Source organism: Odocoileus virginianus, chromosome 3, assembly GCF_023699985.2.
Source record: "Odocoileus virginianus isolate 20LAN1187 ecotype Illinois chromosome 3, Ovbor_1.2, whole genome shotgun sequence".
NCBI classification, from domain to species: Eukaryota; Metazoa; Chordata; class Mammalia; order Artiodactyla; family Cervidae; genus Odocoileus; species Odocoileus virginianus.
The window spans coordinates 6,181,535-6,206,353 of NC_069676.1; the positions used below are offsets into that span (position 1 = coordinate 6,181,535).

Here is a 24,819-nt window from a genome sequence, read left to right on the forward strand (position 1 = left end):
TCAGTTTTGTGTAAGCGTGACACATTTTCTTGCCTTTCTGTGTCCTGCTCAGGCACTGTGTCTTCTGCTTTGTCAGACTGATACACTGTGATCAAACATTATTCATTTCACTCTGATTCTGAAAAGAGTCTTTCACCTCTGACTCTCACCGGCTCCCCCGCGGTCCTCTGAGCCCTGGTGCCTGAGTCTGGGGGCTCTGATGGGAGAAGCAGGGAGGGACCGGGGTCAGTGATGCATCTCCAGGTTCCAGCTGAGGTCTGAGACAGGGTTGCTGGCCCTGCCGCTGTTTTGCTCTCTGGCTTCAGGGACGTGGTCCACACCTCCCTGCCCTTGGAGGCAGGGACCAAGATGCCATAGAACACCAGGGTCCCAGGACTATTTCTCGGGGAGGACCCAGCCCCTGCCTGCTGGGCCCATATCTCCCTTACTGGCTCAAGTTTAGAGCTTTCGTGCAGAACACAGGGAGGGTCAATGGGGTGAGAGGTGAGGGAACCGCTGGCTTTCATCTCCTCTTTCATTTTTAAGAGACATGAGTGAAATATGGAACTTCGTTCATAAATCAGTGCTACCTCTGTGGGGCCTCAGCCACTTGGGTCTCCTGGTTGGAGGACTCAAGCAAACGTGTGTGCTCAGTCATGTCTGACTCTTTGTGACCCCATGGACTGCAGCCCGCCAGGCTCCTCTGTCTACGAAATTCTCCAGGCAGGAATACTGGAGTGGGTTGCCGTTTCCTCCTTCAGGGGATCTTCCTGACCCAGGGATTGAACCCAAGTCTCTTGCATCTCCTGCATTAGCAGCTGGATTCTTTACCACTGTGCCACCTGGGAAGCCCCACTCAAACAAATACATGTACATGAATATTCACAACAGCATTTTCACAGTAGCCAGAAAGTGGAAACAAACCAAATACCCATTGATGGGTGAAAGGTAAACAAAATGTGGTCCATCATACGAGGAAATATTACTCAGCCATAAAAATGAATGAAGCCTGATACACAATACAGTGTGGATGAACCTCAAATTCATCACCCAGAGTGAAAGAAGCCAGATATAGAAGGTCACATAGTGCATAATTCCATTTATATGAAATGTCCAGAAGAAGCAAATTCATTAAGACAGGAAGCAGCCTAGTGGCTCCAGGGGCTGAGGGAGGGGTTACAAGAAGGGACTGCTCATGAGAACAGGGTTCCCTTTTGGGGTGATGAAAACGATCTACAATTAGATACTGCTGGTGGTTGCACAATTTTGTAAATGCACAAAGTGCCCCTGAATTGTTTGTTCACTTTAAGATGGTTTGTTTCATGTCATGTGAATTTCAGCTTACTTACAAAAAAGAAAAAAAAAAGATATTTTAGCTGTGTGGCAGTGTCCTGGGGCTGGTTTCTGGGGGGGGGGGGGGGTTTGCATAAAATTTCAAATGCTGAAGCCTTGTGCTATGATCTGATTTTCTTGGCTGAGGATGGATGTGCCCCTGCCCATTAGGCAGTCAGAAGGAGGAAGACCTACTTCTACAGCTGGGGTGAGGTGGTCCCACCCCACTGTAATGAAATGCCTGCTTGCTTTAGCTCTGCCTGCCTGCTGGAACTTGTGCTACACACGCGCCACCCCCTCAGCTCCCAGTCCCCTCACAGAATCCTCCTAAGGGCCATTGTGAGCCCATTTCCCAGATGATGAATTGAGGCTCAGATTCCCTTGGTCATCCAGACAGATGGCACGCAGCCGAGCCCCGGGTGCATCAGGTCCGGCTGGCTCCGGCGCCATGTGCTTGGTATACCCCCAAGCCCTTGTTTTCAGACCTAGGATCCCTCCCTCCCGCAAGGGCGGTGTGGCAAGGGCTTTGGTGCGGCCACACGCCTCCACACACACCCACTCACGTGGCTGGGCTCCTGCTGCCCTGGGTCTTCTGGGAAGCCGTGCCAGGTGCAACCTGTTTCCCTTGGAAGGGAGCCGAGCCAGAAGTGGGATGGGAAATGCTCTCAGCGTCTGACTGCAGGCGGGGTGGGCAATGGGCTCTGCGGGAACTGCTGGGGGAGCAGCGGGGAACATTCTGAGCTTCACGGGGAGGGGGGCCAGGGCAATCCCTGCTGGGTGATTGCTAGGCATATCGCTCCTGCTCTCAACCTCAGTTTTCTGCCGTGAAATGGGCTTTATGAGAGCTACTGCCTCTTGGAGCAAATCTGAGGGATTACTGTTGTTGTTTAGTCACTAGGTCATGTCCGACTCTTTGCAACCCCATGGACTGTAGCCCGCCAGGCTCCTCTGTCCATAGCATTTCCCAGGCAAGAATTTTGGATCCCCTTTTCCAGGGGATCTTCCTGATCCTGAGATCAAACATCTCCTGCATTGGCAGGTGGATTCTTTACCACTGAGCCACCTGGGAAGCCCAGTGTGAGGGATGGATGAGAGAACTAGGGCTTCAGGCAAGGGGGAGCCCTGCTTGGCAGGTGCAAGTTGGGACAGGAAGGACTGTTTGGATCCTAGATGGGATAAGCAAGAAACACTCTGGGCTTCAGATGGTAAAGAATCTGCCTGAGATGCAGGAGACCTGGGTTCAATCCCTGGGTTGGGAAGATCCCCTGGAGAAGGGCATGGCAACCCACTCCAGTATTCTTGCCTGGAGAATCCCATGGACAGAGGAGCCTGGTGGGCTACAGCCCATGGGGTCGCGAATAGCCGCACACCACTGAGCAATTAACACTTTCCCTGGTGGTCTAGTGGTTAGAACTGCACTTCCACTGCAGGGGCCAGGCGTTCGATCTTTGGTCAGAGGAAGTTCTGCATGCCTCACGGTGCAGCCAAAAAGAAAAAAAAAAAGCAAACAGTATGTTTTGGCAGTTCCTCAAAAAATTGAAAATAGAGTTGCAACAGATGAATTGATAAACCCAATGTGGCATATATGTTTGATGAACTATTATTCAGCCTTTAAAAGGAAGGAAATCCTGACACCTGCTGCAGGTGGAGAGAACTGAGAGGATGTCACACTGAGTGGAAGAAGCTGGTCGTGAAAGGACAGATACTGTGTGATCTCACTTCTGTGGGAGCCCGAAGGTAGTCACGTTCGTAAAGACAGGAAGTAGAATGGGAGTTGCCAGGGAAGGAGGGAAATGAGGGGGGTTAGCATTTAATGGGGACAGAGTTTCAGTTTTGCAAGATTAAAAATTCTGGAGATGGACAGTGGTGATGGTTGCACAACAGTGTGAATGTACTTAATGTCATGACCTGTGCTCTTTAAAATGGCTAAGACGGTAGGACGGCCCTGAGGGTCCAGTGACTGTGCTCCCCATGCAGAGGCCCGGGCTTGCGCCCTGGTCAGGGAACTTGATCTCACGTGCCGCAACTAAGAGTTCCCATGCTCCTAAACCAAACGATTCTGCATGCCACAATGAAGATGCCACATGCTGCAACTAAAAGCTGGCAAGCCGAACAAATAAATAAGTGCGTGTGTGCATGCGTGTGTATGCGTGTGTGTGCGTGCGCGCGCGCTAGTAGCTCAGTCGTGTCCGACTCTCTGTAGCCTCACAGAATGTCACTCCTCTGTCCATGGAATTTTCTAGGCAAGAATACTAGAGTGGGTTGCCATGCCCTCCTTCAGGGGAATCTTCCCAACCCAGGAATCGAAACCTCATCTCTTGCATCTCCTGCATTGGCAGGCGGATTCTTTACCACTAGTACCACCTGGGAAATTTTTACAAATTGGCTAAGCTGGTAAATTTTATGTGTCTTATCACGATTTTAAGAAAGAAGAAAAGAGCCCAATGATCCCTCCTGTTGGAGCTGCTCTGGGCTCAGACTGCACTAGAGGAAGTTACCAGGTTTGTCTCTCTGATTAGAAGACCACCAAACCAGCTGCCTGCCAAGCTCCAGCTCATCCTACAAAACCCAGCCTGAACGCCCCCTCCTCCAGGCAGCCCTCTCGGATCCCCCAAGTAGATCCTGCTTTGCCACTGGCCCCCCAGCCCTCCCCTCTTCTGGCTCATCCCTGACCTCTCTGAGATGGGGTGTCTGTCTGGCTCAGTCAAGGGATGAGGTTGAACTGATGAGAAGCCGGGGAGTGGGGATCCTGCTTTGGGGATAGGAGAGTACAGGGCAATGGCACGGGAGAGAGGCTTGGGAACCAAGACCATTTGTTCAGTAGGCATTGACCGCCCCTCCCACACCTGCCAGGTGCCCTGGGGAGCTCCCGCTGTGGGGGACACAGCAGGACACAGAGCGTGTGGTCAGGACTGGGCTGGGGCTGAGCGGCAGGGAGGGACCTTTGGCTCTGGCTCAGTGATGCCAGCACATGGCCTGGCCCTGCCAGGGGGAGCTGGAGGCCCTGGCCGGGAGAGAGAGAGGCAGAAAGGACTGTCCCTTCAAGGCTGGGCTGGAGAGGGTGAATGCGTGTCTGTGTCCTGTAGGTGTGAGCTGTGTGTGTGTATCCTTCTGTGCATCTGTGTTGTAGGCGTATCTCTCCATGTCTGTCATGTGTATATCTGGGTGTGTATGCATGTGTGTGTGATGCACCCATGTGTGTGTGTGTGGGTGTGTGCACATGCACACGTGCGTATGTGGCAATTTTGAGGAACTGAATCCCCCGCTCAGATGCGTTTGCTGCCCAGAGACTGTGGGAAGTCTCTTCACGCCGTCATCACCCCCACACCCTCCCCATCCCACAGTCCCGTGTCCCCAAGCCTTCTTGGCTCTTGGGCCACACTCCAAATCCGACCTCTTCTCTCCATCACCCAGCACCTCTGGCCTCCCCACCTCCCTCCTGCCTGGCTTCACCCCTCTCCCATCAGCCACCAGGGGAAGCTGTGAAAACCTCAACCTCTCTGGGGCTCCCCATCCCCTTCCCCTGGGGCTCCTGCCACGCTCAGCCTCAGCCTCTACCCTGAGTTCCCCGGGATGTCTCCCCAGCCCGTGCCAGGCTGAGGCGTCCCTGCCCTCACATGACCCCCCACATGCTGTGAGCATGGAGATAACTGTTGTCCCCGCCCCTTACCTTATGCTCTCCAGAGTAGAGGTTTTTTGGTCTGGTACCGATGCCTCTCTGCATTGAGAACGATATCTGGTACACAGCAGGTGCTCAATAAATACCCAAATGAATGAATGAATGAATGAGTGTGGGAGGAGGGCCTGGAGAGGTCAGAGGAACCAGATCCAGCAGGTACTCACCTAAGGGCCTAGGCAAGTGACCGATGCTGAGAAGCTATCTGAACACCTAAGGGGGGCCACGCGTGGTCTTAGAAGCATCGTTTTGGTGTGGGCTGGGCAAGAGGCAAGTGCCAGTATGGAGGGTTGTGTCAGGAGCTGGGCTTGTCCGGTGGAGATGGTGGAGATGCAGGGGCTTGGGCTAGGTGGGGATGGGAGGCAGGGGAGAAGCGGGAGAGATGAGATTCGGGAGGGGAAAAAGGGCAGGACAGTCAGTGATACACGCTCCTTGAGTTCCCGTTTCTGCCTTGAGTTGGCTGGGCAATCGCTCACTCAGGCTGAGGAGGCAAAGTAGAATATTGAGTCCTTCTGGGGATCCCTTGACTCTGTGGCCATTTCTTGTGAGGAGGGAGGACCTGGAGACTTTGTTTCCAGATCAAGCTGAGATAGAGGATCCCCAGAGGGAATGGAGAAGAAACAGTGGTAGACAAAACACAGGAGATGGTGACCTGGAAGCCAGAGGCCCCCCACCTTCAAACAGGTGGGTGTGGTCTGCACTCCTGTACTTCCCAACGGGGATCTTGGCATAGAATCCAATGGGCAGGGACTTCCCTGGTGGTCCAGTGGCTAAGACTCTGAGCTCCCAATGCAGGGAGCCTGGGTTTGATCCCTGGTCAGGGAACTTGATCCCACATGCTACTACTAAAGATCATGCATGCCACAGTGAAGATCAAAGATCCCATGTGTCTCAACTAAGACCCGGCACAGCCAAAAAGTAAATATATTAAAAAAAAAAGAAAGAAAGAAAGAAAGAAAATCTGGTGGGCACAGAGTCCCAATGCAGTGGAGTTGGAACATGCAGGAACCACAGCCCCACCTGCAGGCATGAAGTGGAAAAGACTGGCCCCTAAGTGCTGCTGAAGGCGTGGAGCAGCTGGAACGCTCTCTCACTGCTGGGGAGGTAAAAGGGTCCAGCCACCATGCAAGACGGTTTGGCAGTGTCCACGGAGCATAGGTCTCCCCCTCCTCTATAACCGAGACTTCACACCCTTCGGTATTTACCCGCAAGAGATGAAAACACGCAGCAGCCACGAGACCTGGGCACACGTGCTTGGAGCAGCCCTGAACACAAGCCAGACGCCCAGTGACAGGACTGAGCCCACAAACTGCCGAGTCGCTACACCCCACAGTTGTGCGGTGGGACAGCATACAGCAAAGCAAAAGGATCGGGGGGTGTGGGTGAGTCTTGAAGTTATGATGATGAGCAAAAGTGGACAGATCTCAAACAGGACACATGGTGTGAGTCTGTGTATCTGAAGTTCAAGAATAGGCAAAATGAACCAATGGTGTTGGCCAACAGGATAGTTCCTTCTGGGAGTTAGCATGAGAGATACGGCCCAGGGGATGGAGGGGTGCTATGTGTCGATTTGAACATCCACAGAGTTAAAAATGCATCAGGCTACGCACCTCAGATCTGAGTATTTGGCACAAATTTCTGTGTATCTCTCAATCCAAAGGTAAATATATACAGTCACTAAAAACTCAGATGGTAAAGAATCTGCCTGCAATGCAGGAGACCTGGTTCCGATCCCTGGGTCAGGGAGATCCCCTGGAGGAGGAAACGGCAACGCACTCCAGTATTCTTGCCTGGAGAATTTCATGGACACGGGAGCCTGGCAGGCTATAGTCCATGGGGTCGCAAAGAGTCAGACATGACTAAGCACAAACAAGCAAAAACAATTTGGTCAGCACCTGAAATACATGAGATTTGCTGGGGTAGGGAGGCTGGGCAGTGATTACTGAAAAGAACTTGCTGGAAATTTCCAAGCATGGTATTCCCAGTTTGGCCAAGAGCCATGACCTTTTAGTCTTATAAAAAAAACCCCAGTTAAATGCCTCAAAAAAACATGGAATTACCTTATGATCCAGAAGTTCCAGTCCTAGGTACATAACCAAAAGAACTGAAGGCAAGGATGCAAATAGATATTTGTACACCCATGTTATTAAGAGCACAATTCCCCTTAGCCAAAAGGTGGAAACAACTCAAGTATCCGTCGACAGATGAGTGGATGAACATTAGGTAAGTCCACCCAATGGAATATTATTCTGCCTTAGAAAGGAAAGCAGTGACACATCCTACAGTGTGGATATATCTTGAAAACATCATGCCGAGTAAAAGCAGCCAGACAAAAAAGACCACATAGTGTGTGATTCCATTTACATGAAATGAAGAGAACAGGCAAAACTACAGAGATGGGAGGCAGATGGGTGGTTGCCAGGGACTGGGGGAGGAGGATGGGGAGTGACTGCTCATGGGGACAGACTTCCACTTGAGGTGGTGAAAGTTCTGGAATTCGATAGAGGTTGTGGTTGCACAAAGTTGCTTGTCTCTCATTCTTTCTTTCTTCTAGGTCCTTGTTAGCTGTGTTAGTGTCCTTCCTTATCACTTATAATATTCTTTATTTTAAGGTCTATTTTGTCTGATACGAGAATTGCTATCCAGGCTCTTTTGAGTTCCATTTGCAAGGAATATCTTTTTCCATCCTCTCAATTTCAGTCTGTATGGATCTCTAGGCCTGAAGCGGGTCTCTTGTAGACAACATATATATGGGTCTTGTTTTTGTATCCAGCCAGCCAGTCTGTGTCTTTTGGTTTACGTGTTTAACCCATTTACATTTATTTATTTATTTTTTATAGTTATATATTTTTATTGAGATAATGAACATAACATACAATTCACCTATTTAAAGTATCTAATTCAGTAGTTTTCAGTGCAAAGAGTTGCATAACCATTTTTGCAATTTTAGAACACTTTTGTCTGCAATTTTAGAACATTTTTGTCTTAATCCATTTACATTTAAAGTAATTATTGATATATGTGTTCCTATTGGCATTTTCTTAATTGTTTTGGGTTTATTTCTGTAGGTCTTTTCCTTCTCTTATGTTTTCTGCTTACAGGAGTCCCTTTAGCATTTGTTGTAAAGCTGGCTTGGTGGTGCTGAATTCTCTTAACTTTTGCTTGTCTGTAAAGCTTTTGATTTCTCCATCAATTCTGAATGAAATCCTTGCCAGGTAGAGTAATCTTGGTTGTAGATTTTTCCCTTTCAGTACTCTGAATATATCCTGCCAGTCCCTTCTGGCCTGTAGAGATTCTGCTGAAAGATCAGCTGTTAGTCATACAGGGTTTCCCTTTTCTGTTGCTTGTTTCTGCACAGTATTGTGGATGCACTAGATGCCCTGGGATTGCCCACTTCAAAAGGGTTATGTGAATGGTGAGATTATGTGAATTTCACCTCAGCTGAAAAAACAGCACCGCCTGCCAATGCCGGAGACTCAGGTTCAGTCCCTGGGTCGGGAAGGTCCCCTGCAGGAGGAAACAGCAACCCACTCCAGTGTGCTTGCTTGGAAAACGCCATGGACAGAGGAGCCTGGTGGGCTACAGTCCACGGGGTCGCAAAGAGTCAGACGTGACTGAGCACACAGCACACACACAACAACACAGTGAATTGGTAACACCGAGGTCTTACACCTTCTAAAAGGATCCTGGCCCCTTGGAAAGGGCAACGAGTCATTCCTACTTGGTGGACAACAACCTAGAACTGATTTCTTCTAACAGAATGGCATGCAGAAGTTCCCTGTGGTCATGGACACAGGCCCAGACAGGGTCGGGAGTCTGCTTGAGGCCACACAGCAAGGCTTGGCTTTGGACCGGGGCTCCGGGTGAGCTTGAATGAGGCACAGACCCAGCTCCCCACCTGTTGAGTGGCTGGAAGGAAGTGGGTGAGGGGTACCCTGCCTGCTCTCCCCCAGGAGCCCCCCACACCCCCAGGAGGCAGCACTGGGTATAGAGCACATGTGCAGTCCTGGTGCCTTGGGGACTGCTCTAGCCTGTCTTTGGGCCTCAGTTTCCCCATGCAGGGCTGCGAGGTTCAGGCAGGTACGGGGCCACCTTCATGAGCTAAGTTCCCCTGAGTTTGGGAGAGTCGGCCTGAGCCCTTGGTGGCCCTGACTTGATCCTTCCAGCCAGGACAGGCTGCTCAGTGGGTATCACAGGCCCTGCCTGAGATCAGAGTCCCCATGCCTCTGCCCACCCTCCATCCATCCAGGGCTGAGAGGGCACAACCAGGCCATCTGGGAGCAGTCAGCACCCGAGACCTTTCCAGGACGTACCCAAGCCTCAGTTTCTACGTCTGTCCTGCTCAGGCGGAATGAGAATGCCTCACACAGGATACAGGTGCTTGGGGGCAGCTCTGTGCTCAGAGGCGGCCTGATCCTTCCCATCCCCAGGTCTGTCCCGCCCACCTTTCTCTGGGGCCTTGGACCTGCCCTATTCGAAGGTATCCAAGCATTTACTTATGACCTGTGGGTGCCTCCTGGTGGTCATGGCTGGCAGAGTCTTGTGAGAGTGTCCACAGGCTTGAAGCTCAGCTCAGCACTGCCCGGGACCCTGGGGACACAGCAAGGATAAACCAGACAGGGGATCCTTCCCTTCAGGGGGCTTCTAGGCAGATCAGGGACACAGGAAATGTGGAACGAAGAACTACTGTTTGTAGGAACAAGCTGGCGTGGCTGGGGGAAGTTGAGATTTGAGTTAAGCTGTGTCAGGAAAGAGGCGGCCAAAAGATGGGTACACAAGACAAGGCGGGGGGGAACAGCGGGTGCACGGGTTCCAAGGCGGAAACAAACCTGGGGCAGAAATGTGGGGATGGAAAAAACAGGGGAGCAGGGGAAATCTAGAGGGAATGGGGGAGGAGAGGGACGGTCTTACTCTGAGGGCACTGGGGAGCCATGGCAGGATTTTGAGCAAGGGTGGGACATGATCCCAATTACAGTCTTTATTCAGAGTGATCTTAGGGGACTTCCCTGGTGGTGCAGTGGGAAGAATCCGGCTGCCAGTGCAGAGGATGTGGGTCCAATCCCTGGTCTGGGAAGACTCCACATGCCGAGGAGGAAGGTAGCCCCTGTGCCAGAACTACCGAGCCTGCTCTCTGCCTTTCTCGGAACTAGAGAAAACCTGTGAGCGGCAACGGAGACCCAGCACACCAAAAATAAATCTTTTTTTTTTTTAAAGAGTGAGCCTAGGCTTGTCACAAAAACACTGGTGATAGTTTAACATGTGTGCACCACTGACCGGAAGAAATAAAACTTGACAATTGCAATCAAGGTTCATGGTCCCCAGCTCAGCCCTGGACGCTCCTGTCACTACCCCAGAAGGTGATATTGTCTAGAATTTGGAGTTAGTCTTTCTCTTGTGTGTGTGTGTGTGTATTAGTCTCTCAGTCATGTCCGACTCTTTGTGACCCCATGGACTGTAGTCTGCCAGGCTCCTCTGTCCATGGGATTTCCCAGGCAAGAAGACTGGAGTAGGTTGCCATTACCATTCCATTCCCTTCTCCAGGGGCTCTTCCTGACCCAGGGATCCAACCCGGGTCTCCCGAATTGCAGGCAGATTCTTTACCATCTGAGCCACCAAGGAAGCCCGTCTTTCCCTTATATGATTTTGCATTTTAGTATACACTATGTGGCCCTAAGGGCTTCCCAGGTGGTACTAGTGCTAAAGAATCTGCCTACCAATGCAGGAGACGTGGGCTCGTTCCTTGTGTTGGGAGGATCCCCTGGAAGAGGAAATGGCAACCCACTCCAGTATTCTGGCCTGAAGAATCCCATGGACAGAAGAGCCTGGCGGGCTACAGTCCACGGGGACGCAGAGAGTCGAACGTGACAGCATCTGAATCAGTGAACGACGTGGCTATAAACGTTGTAGTGCTGTTTTATGTGATTTTAAACTTTGTATGAATGGGGGGGGGACACATCCTCCTGCGGTTTGCTCATTTCATCAACAATGTTGATGGATTTCTAGTTGTATGTTTCACTGGTTTCTAGGCTTTGAGAGACTGAGGTACAGCAGGTATACACCAAGGGTTAAAGCACATGCTTCAGTGCATGTGAGCTGCGTGCCCATAAGCAGCACCCAGGTGACTGCAGAAATCTATCTCCCATCATGCCAGAAGGTTCCATCTGGTCAGCAGCCTCCTGGCCCCAGCAGCTGCTGTTTCCGAGCGTGGGGTGATTCTGCGATGTTACGGGCGAGCTCCTGTGGCTTTGTCATTGCTGTAACTCTTCCATTGTGTGGCTCATCCACTCCTCGTGTTTCCAGTCTGAAGCTCTCGTGTGTCAGGCTGCTGTGAACTTTGGAGCCCCTGTCTTTTCATGATAGTGTGCTCAGTTGTCTGGGATGAATGCCCAGGGGTGAAATGGCAGAATCGCAGCCTGGGCAAACAGTCCACTGTGGTAAGACTACTGGGCGGAGCTGAGACACGTGTTAGCATTCCCAGCCCTGGGTCGGGAGTGAGCAGAATATTCACGTGGATGAATTGACAACAGTTCTGCCATCATCCCACCAGTTCCCATTTGGTTGTTTTCCATTGTTAGCTCTTACAGGGCCGTGGTGAGTGTTCTTGGACAGTTTGTGCTTGTGTGAGGGGCATGGGGGGGCTGCGATGGAGTTTGGGCCTGGGCCAGGGGAAAACAATGGCATCCTTACTTTAAGTTAATTAAAATTAATGAAAATTCAGGCTTCCCAGATAGCTCAGTGGTAAAGAATCAGCCTGCCAAGCAGGAGATGCAGGTTATATCCCTGGGTCAGGACAATACCCTGGAGGAGGAAATGGCAACCTGCTCCAGTATTCTTGCCTGAAAAATCCCATGGACAGAGGAGCTTCTAGGACTATAGCACATGTGATCGTAAAGAGTCAGACACCACTGCACTCAGCGACTGAGCATGCAGTTAAAATTCAGCATTTCTGAGCAAGGGCTATGAAATCTCAAGGGGCTTGTGGGACTATTGATTCCTGGCCCTTCTTCCCTGCTCTGAGCTCCTGCCAGAGAAGGCCATTAACGCACATTTACTTCTGTGCTTCTTGAAGCACAGAACCTCCAAGGACTTCCAAGACGAGCACTTTCTGATGTGCGTATTTAGATGCTTAGTCGTGTCTGACTCTTTGTGACCCCATGGACTGCAGCTCACCAGGCTCCTCTGTTCTTGGGGATTCCCCAGGCAAGAATACTGGAATGGGTTGCCATGCCCTCCTCCAGGGGAGCTGCCTGACCCAGGGATTGCACTCACATCTCTTATGTCGCCTGAGGTGGCACGTTGATTCTTTACCACTAGCGCCACCTGGGAAGCACTTTCTGATGCTTGATGGTAAGTAGCTTCTGTCTATTCCTACACCTGTTCCTGTTAGAAATGTCTGCTATATCTAAGCATTCCTTTCCCAAATTTACTGATGTGGTTCAGTTTGGTGGTGGGATGAGTTACGTGGCTCAATTAGACTCTGTGGAAAGATATTTTCCTAAGAGTAAACCCTGCTTAGTCATGTTGTAATATTGATCGCCGCTCAATTCTGATTGCTAATATTCTGTTTGGAAGCTCTAAACTAAGGCTCATCTACAGTTGCCATTTTTTTTCTATCTTTAACTTGTTTTGAGTATTCAAGTGCTGGCTCCTTCAAAGAATGACTGGGGAACTTTCCACCATTTTGATTGCCTGGAATTAGAGTCATCTGATTTTAATATGGACCTTTGTTGACAAAGTAATGTCTCTGCTTTTTAATACACTGTCTAGGTTGGTCATAACTTTCCTTCCAAGGAGTAAGCTCTTTTAATTTCATGGCTGCAATCACCATCGGCAGTGATTTTGGAGCACAAGAAAATTAAGTCAGCCACTGTTTCCCCATCTATTTGCCATGAAGTGATGGGCCCGGATGCCATCAACAAAGGTCTGTCTAGTCAAGGCTATGGTTTTTCCAGTAGTCATGTATGGATGTGAGAGTTGGACTATAAAGAAAGCTGAGTGCTGAAGAATTGATGCTTTTGAACTGTGGTGTTGGAGAAGACTCTTGAGAGTCCCTTGGACTGCAAGGAGATCCAACCAGTCCATCCTAAAGATCAGTCCTGGGTGTTCAATGGAAGGACTGATGTTGAAGGTGAAACTCCAATATTTTGTTCACCTGATGCGAAGAGCTGACTCATTTGAAAAGACCCTGATGTTGGGAATGATTGAAGGCAGGAGGAGAAGGGGACGACAGAGGATGAGATGGTTGGATGGCATCACCGACTCAATGGACATGAGTTTGGGTAAACTCTGGGAGTTGGTGATGGACAGGGAGGCCTGGTGTGCTGCGGTTCATGGGGTCGCAAAGAGTCGGACACGACTGAATGACTGAACTGAATTGATTTTAATACATTAAATTGGGGGGATTGTAATATTATACTTGTAATGTTCCTTTAAAAAATGTACAATTTAACAGAATTATGAGGCAGCCATCTGCGTCACTACCACCCACTTGAGAAATAGAATATGGTGTTGTATGAAAGGAGAGATGGTTAGCACTCCCTTTAACAAGGATGGAAGAGGCCCGTGGGCCTGACAACATCCATACCGTTAAGGTACTGCCTCCTACTTCATGGCATCCAACCACTGTTTTTATTGGACCTAATTAAACTTACGAGTTTTTGCACAGCAAAGGAAACCATAAACAAGATGAAAAGACAACCACCAGAATGGGAGAAAATAATTGCAAATGAAGCAACTGACAAAGGATTAATCTCCCAAACATATAAGCAGCTCATGCAGCTCAATATCAGAAGAATAAACAACCCAATCAAAAAAGTGGGTTAGAAGATCTAAACAGATTTTTCTCCAAAGAAGACATACAGATGGCTAATAAACACATGAAAAAACGCTCAGCACCACTTATTATAAGAAAAATGCAAATTAAAACTATAATAAGGTGTCACCTCACACCAGTCAGAATAGCCATCATCAAGAAATCTATAAACAATAAATGCTGGAGAGGATGTGGAGAAAAGGGAAACCTCTTGCACTGTTGGTGGGAATGCAAACTGATACGGCCACTATGGAGAACAGTATGGAAATTTCTTTAAAAACTAAAAATAAAACGACCATATGATCCAACAATCCCACTACTAAGGAAACTCCAAGAAGACCATCATTGAAAAACACGCATGTACCCCAGTGTTCATTGCAGTACTATTTACTGCAGCCAGTACAGGAAGCAATCTAGCTGTCTGTCTACAGATGAATGGATAAAGAAGTTGTGGTGCATATACACAATGGAATATTACTCAGCCATAAAAAGGAATGAATTTTAGTTAGTTTGAGTGAGGTGGATGAACCCAGAGCCTGTTATTAAAGTGAAGTCAGAAAGAGAAAAAACAAATATTGTATATTAATGTACATGTATGGAATCTAGAAAAAAATGGTACTGATGAACCTATTTGCAGGGCAGGAACAGAGACTCAGATATAGAGAAGAGATTATGGACACAGTGGGGGCAGGAGAGGGTGGGACAAATTGAGAGAGTAGCATTGAAATATATATATTACCATATGTAAAATGGATAGCTAATGGAAAGTTGTTGTATAACACATCAACCCAATGCTCTGTAACGACCTGGAGGTGTGGAAGGTGGGCGGGAGGTCCAAGAGGGATGGGACATATGTATACCTATGGCTGATTCATGTTGATGGAAGGCAGAAACCAACACAATGTTGTAAAGCAATTATCCTCCAATTAAAAGAAAAAGAAATAGAATACAACCAGCATCCCCACCCACATCCTCTGGTCCTTCTCCTCTCCTCCCCACTCCCCCAGGAGCTGTGCTCTGACTTATCTTCATCTCACTCTTTAGAGGTTTTCTCTTACCCTAGAAGCATCCCTGAAGAATGCTGTTTAGGTTAAGCTTGTTTTTAAACTTCATCCCAAAGGAATCACACTACGTTATTTTGTGTCTGAATCACTGCTCACTGAGTAGGTCTTGGTGCCCGGCTAAGAAAGCCATCCCATCTTACTAAGATCCCTCTTCTTGGCCCTCTGATCTTCCATGTACATTTAATTGGTTAATTTTGGATGCACTGGGCTTTCCCCAGTTGCCGAGAATGGGGGCTCCGCGCTAGCTGCAGCAAGCGGGAGCGACTTCTCTTGCTGTGGAGCACGGGCTCTAGAGTGTGTGGGCTTCAGCACTTGTGGCGCATGGGCTTAGTTGGTTCAAGGCACGTGGAATCTTCCTGGACCAGGGATTGAACCCACGTCCCCTGCACTGGCAGGCGGATACTGAACCACTGGACCACTGGAGAAGTCCTTCTATGTCCATTTCCGGATTCGTTTGTCAAGTCTCACAGAAACCTGATGGAGATTTTATTGGGAAATGCATTTACTCTGTAATTGAATTTGAGGAGTGTTAGTTTCTCATTGCTGCGGTAACAAATCACCAGGTTAAAACAACACAGATGGATGAACGTAACAGTTCTGGAGGTCAGAAGTCTAAAATGGGCCTCACCAGGCTAACAAGCGAGGTTATCAGCAGGAAAGTATCCTTTCTGGGGTCTCTACAGGAGAATATATCTCCTCGGTGTTTCCAGCTTCTAGAGGCTGCCTGTGTCCTGGCCCATGACCCCTTCCTCCATCTTCAAAGCCCAGCAGCACTAGGCAGAGTCCCTCACACACGGCCACCTTCCGGTTCCTCCTCTTCTGCCACTTTCCTCCACATTTAAGAACTACTGTAATTCTGCTGGGCTCACCTAGGTTATTCAGGGCAATCTCCCTACTGAGCTCAGCTGATCAGCAATCAATCCCATTGGCAAACTTAACTCCCCTCTGCCATATAACGTAACATATTCATAGATCTGATGGATTAGAATGTGGGCATCTTGAGTCGGGGCAGGGGGTAGCACTCTTCTGCCTTCCACAAGAAGTGTTGCTGTTTAGTCAGTAAGTTGAGTTCGACCCTTTGAGAACCCATGAGTGCTGGTGTCTTGGATATTGTGACTCTATACTCAGGGTATATCTAACCGTGTGTGTGTGTCACTCAGTCGTGTCAGACTCTGGGTGACCCCATGGACTGCGGCACACCAGGCTCCTCTGTCCATGGGATTCTCCTTGCAAGAATATTGGAGTGGGCTGCCATACCCTCCTCCAGGCCAGGACTCCTGAGCCTTCCTGGCTGAGAGTTCAGTCTCTCAGTCGTGTCTGACCCTTTATGACCTCATGGACTGTAGCCCACCAGGCTTCTCTGTCCCTGACATTTCCTAGGCAAGAATACTGGAGTGGGTTGCCATTTCCTTCTCCAGGGGATCTTTCCAACCCAGGGATCGAACATGTGTCTCCTGTGTCTCTGGGTGGGTTCTTTACCACTGAACCACCAGGGAAGCCCTGTACTTTGCTTAAGGGTTGTTTATTCATTTAAGTCATGACTGAATGTTTAATTTTATCAAATACTTTATACATTGCCAGTGGACTGATATTCCAGTATGAAGCCAACTTTGCCTTCCCAGGATTTAACCTGAATTTAGTCACAACGGAATGTCCTTTCTATACATGACACCACCTGCCCTGAACCCCTGGAGTTTTATTTAGGATTTCTACATCTATGGTCACATCTAATCTCACTGAGAGAGATTATAATTTTCTTGTCTCATATTGCTTCAGGGACATGCTAGTCTCATAAAACGAGTGTTTCATATTTATTTATTCTTTGGGAGAGTTTGTGAAATTCTTTTTTTTTTTTTTCCTTGAATGCTTGGTAGAACTTTCCCAATAAAGTCATTTGGATTTGGAGTTCTGACTAGCTTAATTTCTTAGTAGTTATAGGACTATTTAGATTTTAACTTCTTTTTGAGTTTATATTTTTCCCCTCCAGGAATTTATTCAAGGTACCTAAAATTTTCAAGTTTGCTTGCACAAAGTTGTTCATAATCTCTCTTTATTCAGTGCTCTTCTTGCCCATATAGTTTAATTCAGGAGGATCAGAAAAACATACCTCTCCCCAGTGTGGATGAAGTCCGAGCCGGGCACACAACTTGGTGGCCAGAAAGTGGACTCAGTGTCTTTGTGAAGTGGCAGGCACATGCCCTGTGCTCATCTTTTTAATACTTTTAAGCTGTAATAATGTTTCTCCCCCATTTCCAATAACAGCCTTAGTGCCTTTATCTTGTTCAAAATTTCCAGAAGATCTTCAATTTTAAATAGCCGACATGTTTTATTGATTCTCTTTATTGAAAGCTTTATATTTCCCTCATATCTGTTCTTTGTTATTTCCTTTCTATGCTCGTAGGTTTATTTTTTCTAACTTTTTGAGATGGATGCTAAGCTCATTCTTTTCATTCTTTTATATTTTATATACAGTGGGCTTTCCAGGCGGCTCAGTGGTAAAGAATCTGCCACCCAATGCAGGAGACGTGGGTTTAATCCCTGGGTCAGGAAGATCCCTGGAGAAGGAAGAGGCAACCCACTCCAGTATTCCTGCCTGGGAAGTCCCATGGACAGAGGAGCCTGGCAGGTTACAGCCCATGAGGCTGCAAAAGTCTTCCTATTTTATACATAATGTCGTAGTATATGGGAATCCCAGGTGGCAGAAGTAGTGAAGAACCTGCCTGCCAGTGCAGGAGACATAAGAGACGCCGTTCCATCCCTGGGTTGGGAAGATCCCCTGGAGGAAGGCATAGCAACCCACTCTAGTATTCTTGCCTGGAGAATCCCATGCACAGGGGAGCCTGGCGGGCTACAGTCCATAGGGTCACAAAGAGTTGGACATAACTGAGGTGATTTAGCATGCAGCATGTATTATATATTACATATATGCAACATACATAAGCATATATTGTAATATCTAGTATTTATAAACCTAAGGCCTCACAAATTTTCTTCAAAGTGCTAGTTGAGCTGCATTACACAAGTTTTGAAATGCAGTATTTTCATTACTTTTCAGTTAAAAATCTGTAATTTTCCTAGAATTCCTTCCTTCATCAATGGATTATTAAAACTTGTTCCCAAAGAATAGAGATTTTTCTTGTTTTTAAAATTGATTCCTAACTAAGCAGCATTTGGCCAAGGGACTATTTCCTTCAGTCTTGCTTTATAACACAGTGTGTGCTTCAAAGGAAAATGTATTCTGTAGTTGCTGAATACAGTGTTCCACAAATACAGGTCCATTATGTAAAATTCATTGTACCGTTCAAATATTCTCTTTACTTCTTTGGGTTTACTTGTTCTATCAATTGCTGAGAGGAATTTAAACTGCTCATTCTTACTGTGGACTTAACTATCCTTGTAGTTGTGTCAATTTTTGCTTTATGTATTTTGAGACCATGTTATTAGGGTCACACAAATTAAAATTTTATCTTCCTAATGAAGTAAATCTTTTATTATTTTTATTATGATGTCCCTCTCTATCTCCAGCTAAGATTTTGCCTTAAAGCATATATTGTCTAATATTAACTTAACCATTCCAGCTTTCTCTTGGTATTTCTATGGTTGTTTTCCCCATCCTATTATTTTTAAATTGTCTGCATCTTAATAGTTTTGATGCATCTCTTATAAATAACAGAGTTGGAATTTTAAGAAATCCAGCGTGACAAACTGACCTTTAGCTGGAATATTTAGCCCATCTACATTTAATGTCAGAACTGATATGACACTTAAATCTAGGTTTAAATCTACTGTATTGTTTTGTTTGCTGTTTCTACCCCTTATGTTCCTTTTTACCTTCTCTGGCCATCTTTTAGGTTGTTTTGTGTGTGTGTGGCTTTAAAAAAATCATTGCTTTCCCTTGGAACATTTGGAAATTGCAATTGTTTTATTATTTTAGTGATTCCCTTAGAAAACATAATGTGCTGCGCTTAGTCTCTCAGTCGATGTCCGACTGTGCGACCCCGTGGACTGTGGCCTGCCAGGCTCCTCTGTCCATGGGATTCGCCAGGCAAGAACACTGGAGTGGGTAGCCATGCCCTTCTCCAGGGGATCGTCCCACCCCAGGGATTGAACCCAGGTCCCCCACATTGCAGGTGGATTCTTTACCAATTGAGCCACCAGGGAAGCCCTTAGAACAATAATGCATGCTTATAAAAATGCAGATTTCATCAGTGTTTTTACTGGCCTCCCTCACAATCATGCACTTGGAAAACTTTAACTCCATTTACTACCTCAGGACGTGTTTTTTTTCTTGTGTATATTTTAATTCTATCATTTTTCTTAACTTAAGGAAACATTGTTTTACGCAACCTAGGTTTACGTTTTCACATGTATTGACTTTATTCCTTGCTCCTTCTTGCATCTTGACCTTCCATTACTTTCCTCTTGGCTGAAGTAATAGAACTTAATATTTTCTTTAGTGTGAGTCGGCTGCTGGCAAACTAACGGTTTTGTCTGAAAAAGTTTTTATTTCAACCTCAGTCTTGAATGTTTTTGTTGAGTGGGCAGTTTTCTTTCAGCATGCTGAAAATGTCGCTTTGCTTTCATCTGGCTTCCTTTGTTGCTGATGTTAAGTAAGCTGTTTACCGCACTGTCACACTTTTGAACTTAGTATTTCCCCCCTCTGGCTGCTTTAAAGGTTTTAGTTTTTTCTGTAAACATTTTACTGAAATGTTATATACAGAAGAGTGAGTAATCATAAGTGGTTGATGCATTTTCAAAAGTAAGACCACTTTTGTAACCTGCATCCAGATTTAAAAAATTCCCGAATATTTTCTAATTTCCATTACATTTTCTTCTTTGACATATGGTAATTCAGAAGTGTTCTTTAAAAACTAATTATATTTGGAAATTAAAAAAAAAACTAATTTGTTGTTAATTCTAACTCAATTCTCTTGAGAATTTCTTAGAGAATGTAGACTCTAATACTAAGAATTCTTACAAATTTGTGAAAACTTTTTCAGGGTCTATCACTTTTTTTTTTTGCCTGAGGTCTGTTTGGTCTGATATTAATATAACTATGTGAGATTTATCTTGGTATGTTAGCATCTTTTTACTTTTAACTGTGCTGTTTTAGGTAGTGTATTTCATAAATGGGCTTCCCAGAAGGCGCTAGTGATAAAGAACCCGCCTGCCAAAGCAGGAGACATAAGACACATGGGTTTGATCCCTGGGTCAGGAAGCTCCCCTGGAGGAGAAAATGACAACTGACTCCAGTATTCTTGCCTGGAGAATCCCATGCACAGAGGAGCCCAGCGGGCTACAGTTCATGGGGTCACAGAATCAGACATGACTGAAGTGACTCAGCCCATATTTCATAAACAGGGCATATAGCTGGATTTGGAATTTTAGTTCAGTCTCTGTAACAGTATCTTAAACTAGCAGGTTTGCATCATTTACATTTATGTGTAGGATTCCTAATGTTTGGATTTATTTTTACAACCTTATTTTGCAGTTTCTATGGCACAAAATAAAAAGTTGTAGTGCAGTTTTTTCTTTTTGGCCACGCTGCGTGGCATGTGGGATCTTAGTTCCCTGACCAGGGATCAAACCTGTGCCCCCTGCATTCCTGCACTGGAAGTGTGGACCACTGGACCACCAGGGAAATCTCATGTGGTGCAGTTCTAAGTGCTCTTTATCATTAAAAGAGTCTTAGGACATGTGCATTTATTCTGATTTTCCTATGCTTCTCTCTCCTGTTGGTTTGTTAAAATTTTCTTTAAATCCTTTCCAAACCGCTGGTTTTTTTAGACTTTAGTCCATCTTCCTCCCAAACAGTATAAAGACCTTGGGAGCCACTGATGTCAACTACCTAAGCTGTGCAGAATGTTAGCTGTACCTTAGGTTACTACTCAGACATTACTTCAATATTATGACTGCTTTATATACAGTCAATGAGAGTTTAGATATTCCCAATGGCTTCCAAGTTTTTCAGCATTCCTCGTCTCTTTCCTTCCTCGTGCATTCAATCTTTCTAAAAATAATTTTACATGCTCTTGGCTGTGCTGGGTCTTCGCTGCTGTGAGAGGGCTGTTCTCTGCTGAGAGAGTGGAGGCTACTCTTCGTTGCAGTAAGCAGGCTTCTCATTGCGGTGGCTTTTCTCGTTGCGAAGTATGGGATCTACAGCACAGTGGCTTCAGTAGTTGCGGTCCTGGAGCGCCAGAGCACAGGCTCAACAGCTGCGGTGCGTGGGCTTAGCTGATCCGCAGCACGTGGGATCTTCCCGGATCAGAGATTGAACCTGCGTTTCCTGCAATGGCAAGTGGATTCTTTACTACTGAGCCACCAGGGAAGCCTCTGAATCTCCCTGAAGTACACACGCTGCTTCATTGAGGGTCTGTAACTGCTGAACGTTTCAACTTGTTCTCTTGCAGCTTAGCCGGGCACAGAATTGGTCATCAAGATTGGTCATCTTCTCTGAGCAATCTGAGCATTGTTGCCATCACGAAGCCAGCTCTCAGCCTGTTTTCTTCTTTTTGTGTGTGTGTTCTGTGTTTTTAATCTTCTTCGCATTGCTTTTATACTCTTCACTGAGTGTCTGATGTTCTGTGTTTTGACTGTGATGTGTTTTACTTACAGACTTAGGTTTATTGATCCTGATTTGGGCTCACTGGTTTCCTGAATCTGAGAATTTAAAGATTTTCATTAGTCTGGGGAAATTCTGGCCACTGTCTCTTTGTACGCTGTGGTTCCCCAGGGTCTTCTGGAGGGGGTCACTAGGGCTTGCTGCAGATGCGCGCATGGCAGTGAGGGGTGGGGTATCAGGGGTGCCTATAAGGGCTTTAGCCTGAGCCCTGGGCCAGGGCAGCGTCCTTTCCTCCATGTGGTGGACAACCAAGACTCCACTCGGGCTGACGCCCACTAGACGTCCAAGGGGGAGCTGGGAGATATGGGAGAGGGAAAGGAAAACACGGCCCTTGGAGGCAGGAGGGGGCAGGCGTGTGACTGCAGTGGGAAGACAAGCTGTCTTCTGCCCACGCCCCTGCTGAGACCCCCCTCTACGGACCAGGCAGCGGCCCTCAGACTCCAGTGCACGTATGACTCACATGCAGAGCCTGTCAGCTGGTCTCCTGGGTCCATCTCCAGACACTGCCTCGGCAGATAAAGGAGGGCGCCTGTGAACCTGCATGTGCTGTGGGATGTTGATGCTGCTGGTAGCAGGACCACAGTCTTGAGGAAGACCAGTGGGCTGGGGAGGGGAGCAGGCTGCTGGTGATCTGAGGGGTGAGGGTTGTAATGGTCACCTCAGATGAGAGGGCAACGCTGTGCCCGTGTGCCCTCCCCTCTGCAGCCCCTCTGGGAGGCCCCTGGGCAATGGCTCTGCTTGCTCACTGCCTGGTCCCGTCTTCCCCAGGGGACGTGGGGGCCTCAGAAACTGGTGCCACACCCAGGTTGCTGTGAGCCCGCCCCTCTCCCGGGCACCCAGGAGTCAGCACAGCGCTGCACCAGAAGGAAGGCGTGTTGAACCGATGGCGTTTAATGTACTCATGACACAAACACGGACAGGGCGGGGGGGCGGTGTCCAAGCACACATGGGGATGGCCTGTGGCCCCACCCTCTGAGGCTGGGGGCCCGCACCGGAGCCCGCTTCCCCTGGTGGGACAAACACTGCTGTGGCTGAGGGACAGCGTCACGCGGCACGGGCTGGCCCTGAGAAGGCGTCCCTATTCAAAGCTCCAGACCAGGAGCCTCTAGGCGGAGGGCCAGGCGCTGGGAAGGTGGCCCGGCGACAGCCTCACAGGGGAGAAGGGCGAGGACGGGGAAGCCTGTCCTCGCTAAGTGCTGCCTGAGAGCTTCAGGCCAGGGGAGGAAGGTGCAGACGGTGAGGGCCACGTAACCAGCGACAGGCCGAGACAAAACCTAGGAATGCTCGATAAACCCACAACGTGCAACAGAATGGCGACACAACGGCGGCCCCCCAGCCTGGCTGAAGAGCGGCCTGGGCAGCGCTTCCCAGTCTTGTGTGGCTGGGAGCTGGACAGCACAGAAGGCTGTATTTGACCTCTGGAGGGAACGATGTCTTTCCTGCCCCCCAGACTGACTCAGGGGCTGAGAGACAAGACCTCTTCAAGACGAGCCTCTTCTGGGAAAAGGGGACCCGGGAGGTGAGTGGAGATGGCAGAGCAGGTGAGCCTGGAGAAGGGGGGCCCCTGGGTGGGGCCTGGAGGGGCGCCGGGGTCCAGGGGGGCCCCTCCCCCCGGCAGGCTGGGCAGGCGCTTCCACCAGGGGCCCCGTGCTGGGAGCGTGGGCCACCGCGGCCCCTCACTGCGTCCGGAGCTGGTAATCTAGAAAGAGGGAGGGGGCGTCCATTGTCTGCTCTGACCCTGGAGGAGGGGCCACCCCCACCTGCCCTGACCCTGGGGCTGCTCCCCACGCCCACCAGGGACCTTTTCAGCACCCCCACCTGCCCCACGGGCAGGTCCCACGTACCTCCGTTCTGAGTGATATAACGGACCCACGGTAAGGCCTGGTAGCCACTCTTCTCGATGATCTTCAGGTAACGCACCTGGGGCACAGCATCAGGGCCCTAAGCATGCACATACCACCCCTGCTCCTGGCTGCCCACCCAGTCATTCCTCCCGGGGCTGGGCCGTGACCAAGAGGGCCAGGGAGAGGGTAAAGCACCCTAGCCTGTATCACACTCAGGCCAAGGGACAGTGGAGATGCTTCTAGAAGGTATGGCAAAGAGCCAGATGTGTACTCGCAGGCATGACCCTCTAGCAGATTCCTAGAGAAGGGGCCAATCCCAGGGTTTTTCGCCCCATACAGGTCTTCTGTGGAGGTGCCCAGGAAAATGGGCCCCATGGTGGCAAGTGTGTGAACATTAGTTTTGGGGGCTGAATGCATCTCTGAGCTTGAAGCACAGGTCAGGTCTGAGTAGAACACTGCGGGCCTCTTCCCATCAGGGCCAGGCTGCCCATGGAGATGGGCAGGGCTGGGAAGCAGCTCAGAGCACCAGGACAAGTCAGCTAGTACCCTTTGCTAACTGGCTCACTGGTGTCTGTCACCTTCAACCCTCTGAGCCTGGACTGATGCCTGGTCCCTGAGAGGCCCCACAGGGCCTGTCCATGTCTGCTCCGGGGCTCCGGCAGCCCTGGTCGCACATACCTGGATGCCAGAGGTAGTGAAGTAGGGGATCTCGAACTTGACACTGATCGGGGGCTTGCCCTCCTTGTCTTCTGCCTCCACGCTGGGCAGGCCAAAGTGGGCCCGCATCAGGTACTCCTTGCCGCCCTGGGGGAGCAGACCACAGAGGAGATGGTCAGGCGGAGGCCCTGGCAGGTTCATCTAACAGCTGCCCCTAGAGAATTTCAGGCTGCAGGCCTGGCCAACGAGTCCCTTCCTTCATGGTCTGTGGTCACTCAGTGCCTCGGCTCCTGCAACACACTCATACTTATCCTCCAGGCCTCCTGGGCTGCCCACACCAGCCCCGCTGGGGAAAATTAATCCTCTAATCCTGAGGATGAAGAGAAGCTTCTACAAGTTCCCAGGCACAGAAGCCTAGTTGCTTCAGGGAAAATAAGAACACTAGGCCTTGGGGAGGAAGAAGAGAGAGGAAGAGTGAGCGCTGACAGGGGTGACAGGGCTGCCTCGGACTGATGAGCTGGCCCTAGGTCTTGCCCTGGAAGGGAGAGGCTCTGGTCCTGGAAGCTGAACAATGACTGCAGAGATGTGACTTGTGGTGGCAGAAGGAATGGTTTCCCTCCTGGTGCAGTGGTAAAGATCCATCTGCCAATGCAGGAGGTGCTGGTTCGATCCCTAAGTCAGGAAGATCCCCTGGAGAAGGAAGTGGCAACCCACTCCAGCATGGCTGCCTGGGAAATCTCACGGACAGGGGAACCCGGAGGGCTACAGTCCATCGGCTGCAAGGAATCGGACTCGACTGAGAGACTGAACTCTCAGCCGTGAGGGATCAGGAG

The 24,819-nt window shown here is 48.8% G+C and overlaps 1 protein-coding gene and 1 non-coding gene across 5 annotated transcripts in view; one reads left to right on the top strand and one right to left on the bottom strand.

Annotated features, from left to right (window-relative positions):
- Nucleotides 1-13,492: 13,492 nt before the first annotated feature.
- On the top strand, nucleotides 13,493-13,618 carry LOC139034568 (U6atac minor spliceosomal RNA). The gene has a single exon (XR_011487104.1). It is a non-coding gene; the product is annotated as a U6atac minor spliceosomal RNA (small nuclear RNA).
- Nucleotides 13,619-22,355: 8,737 nt separating this feature from the next.
- Nucleotides 22,356-24,819, bottom strand: part of AP1M1 (adaptor related protein complex 1 subunit mu 1) — a 28,272-nt gene continuing 25,808 nt past the window's right edge. For 3 of the 4 annotated variants that reach the window (XM_070462436.1, XM_070462420.1, XM_070462439.1), the window contains 3 exons: nucleotides 24,008-24,133; nucleotides 23,330-23,405; nucleotides 22,356-23,184 (listed from right to left, as the gene is read on the bottom strand). In XM_070462436.1, coding sequence (XP_070318537.1) covers nucleotides 23,162-23,184; nucleotides 23,330-23,405; nucleotides 24,008-24,133 — 225 coding nt within the window. In that variant the 3' untranslated portion in view covers nucleotides 22,356-23,161. The remainder of the gene's footprint in view (nucleotides 23,185-23,329; nucleotides 23,406-24,007; nucleotides 24,134-24,819) is intronic. The other variant, XM_070462427.1, reaches the window with a different exon arrangement.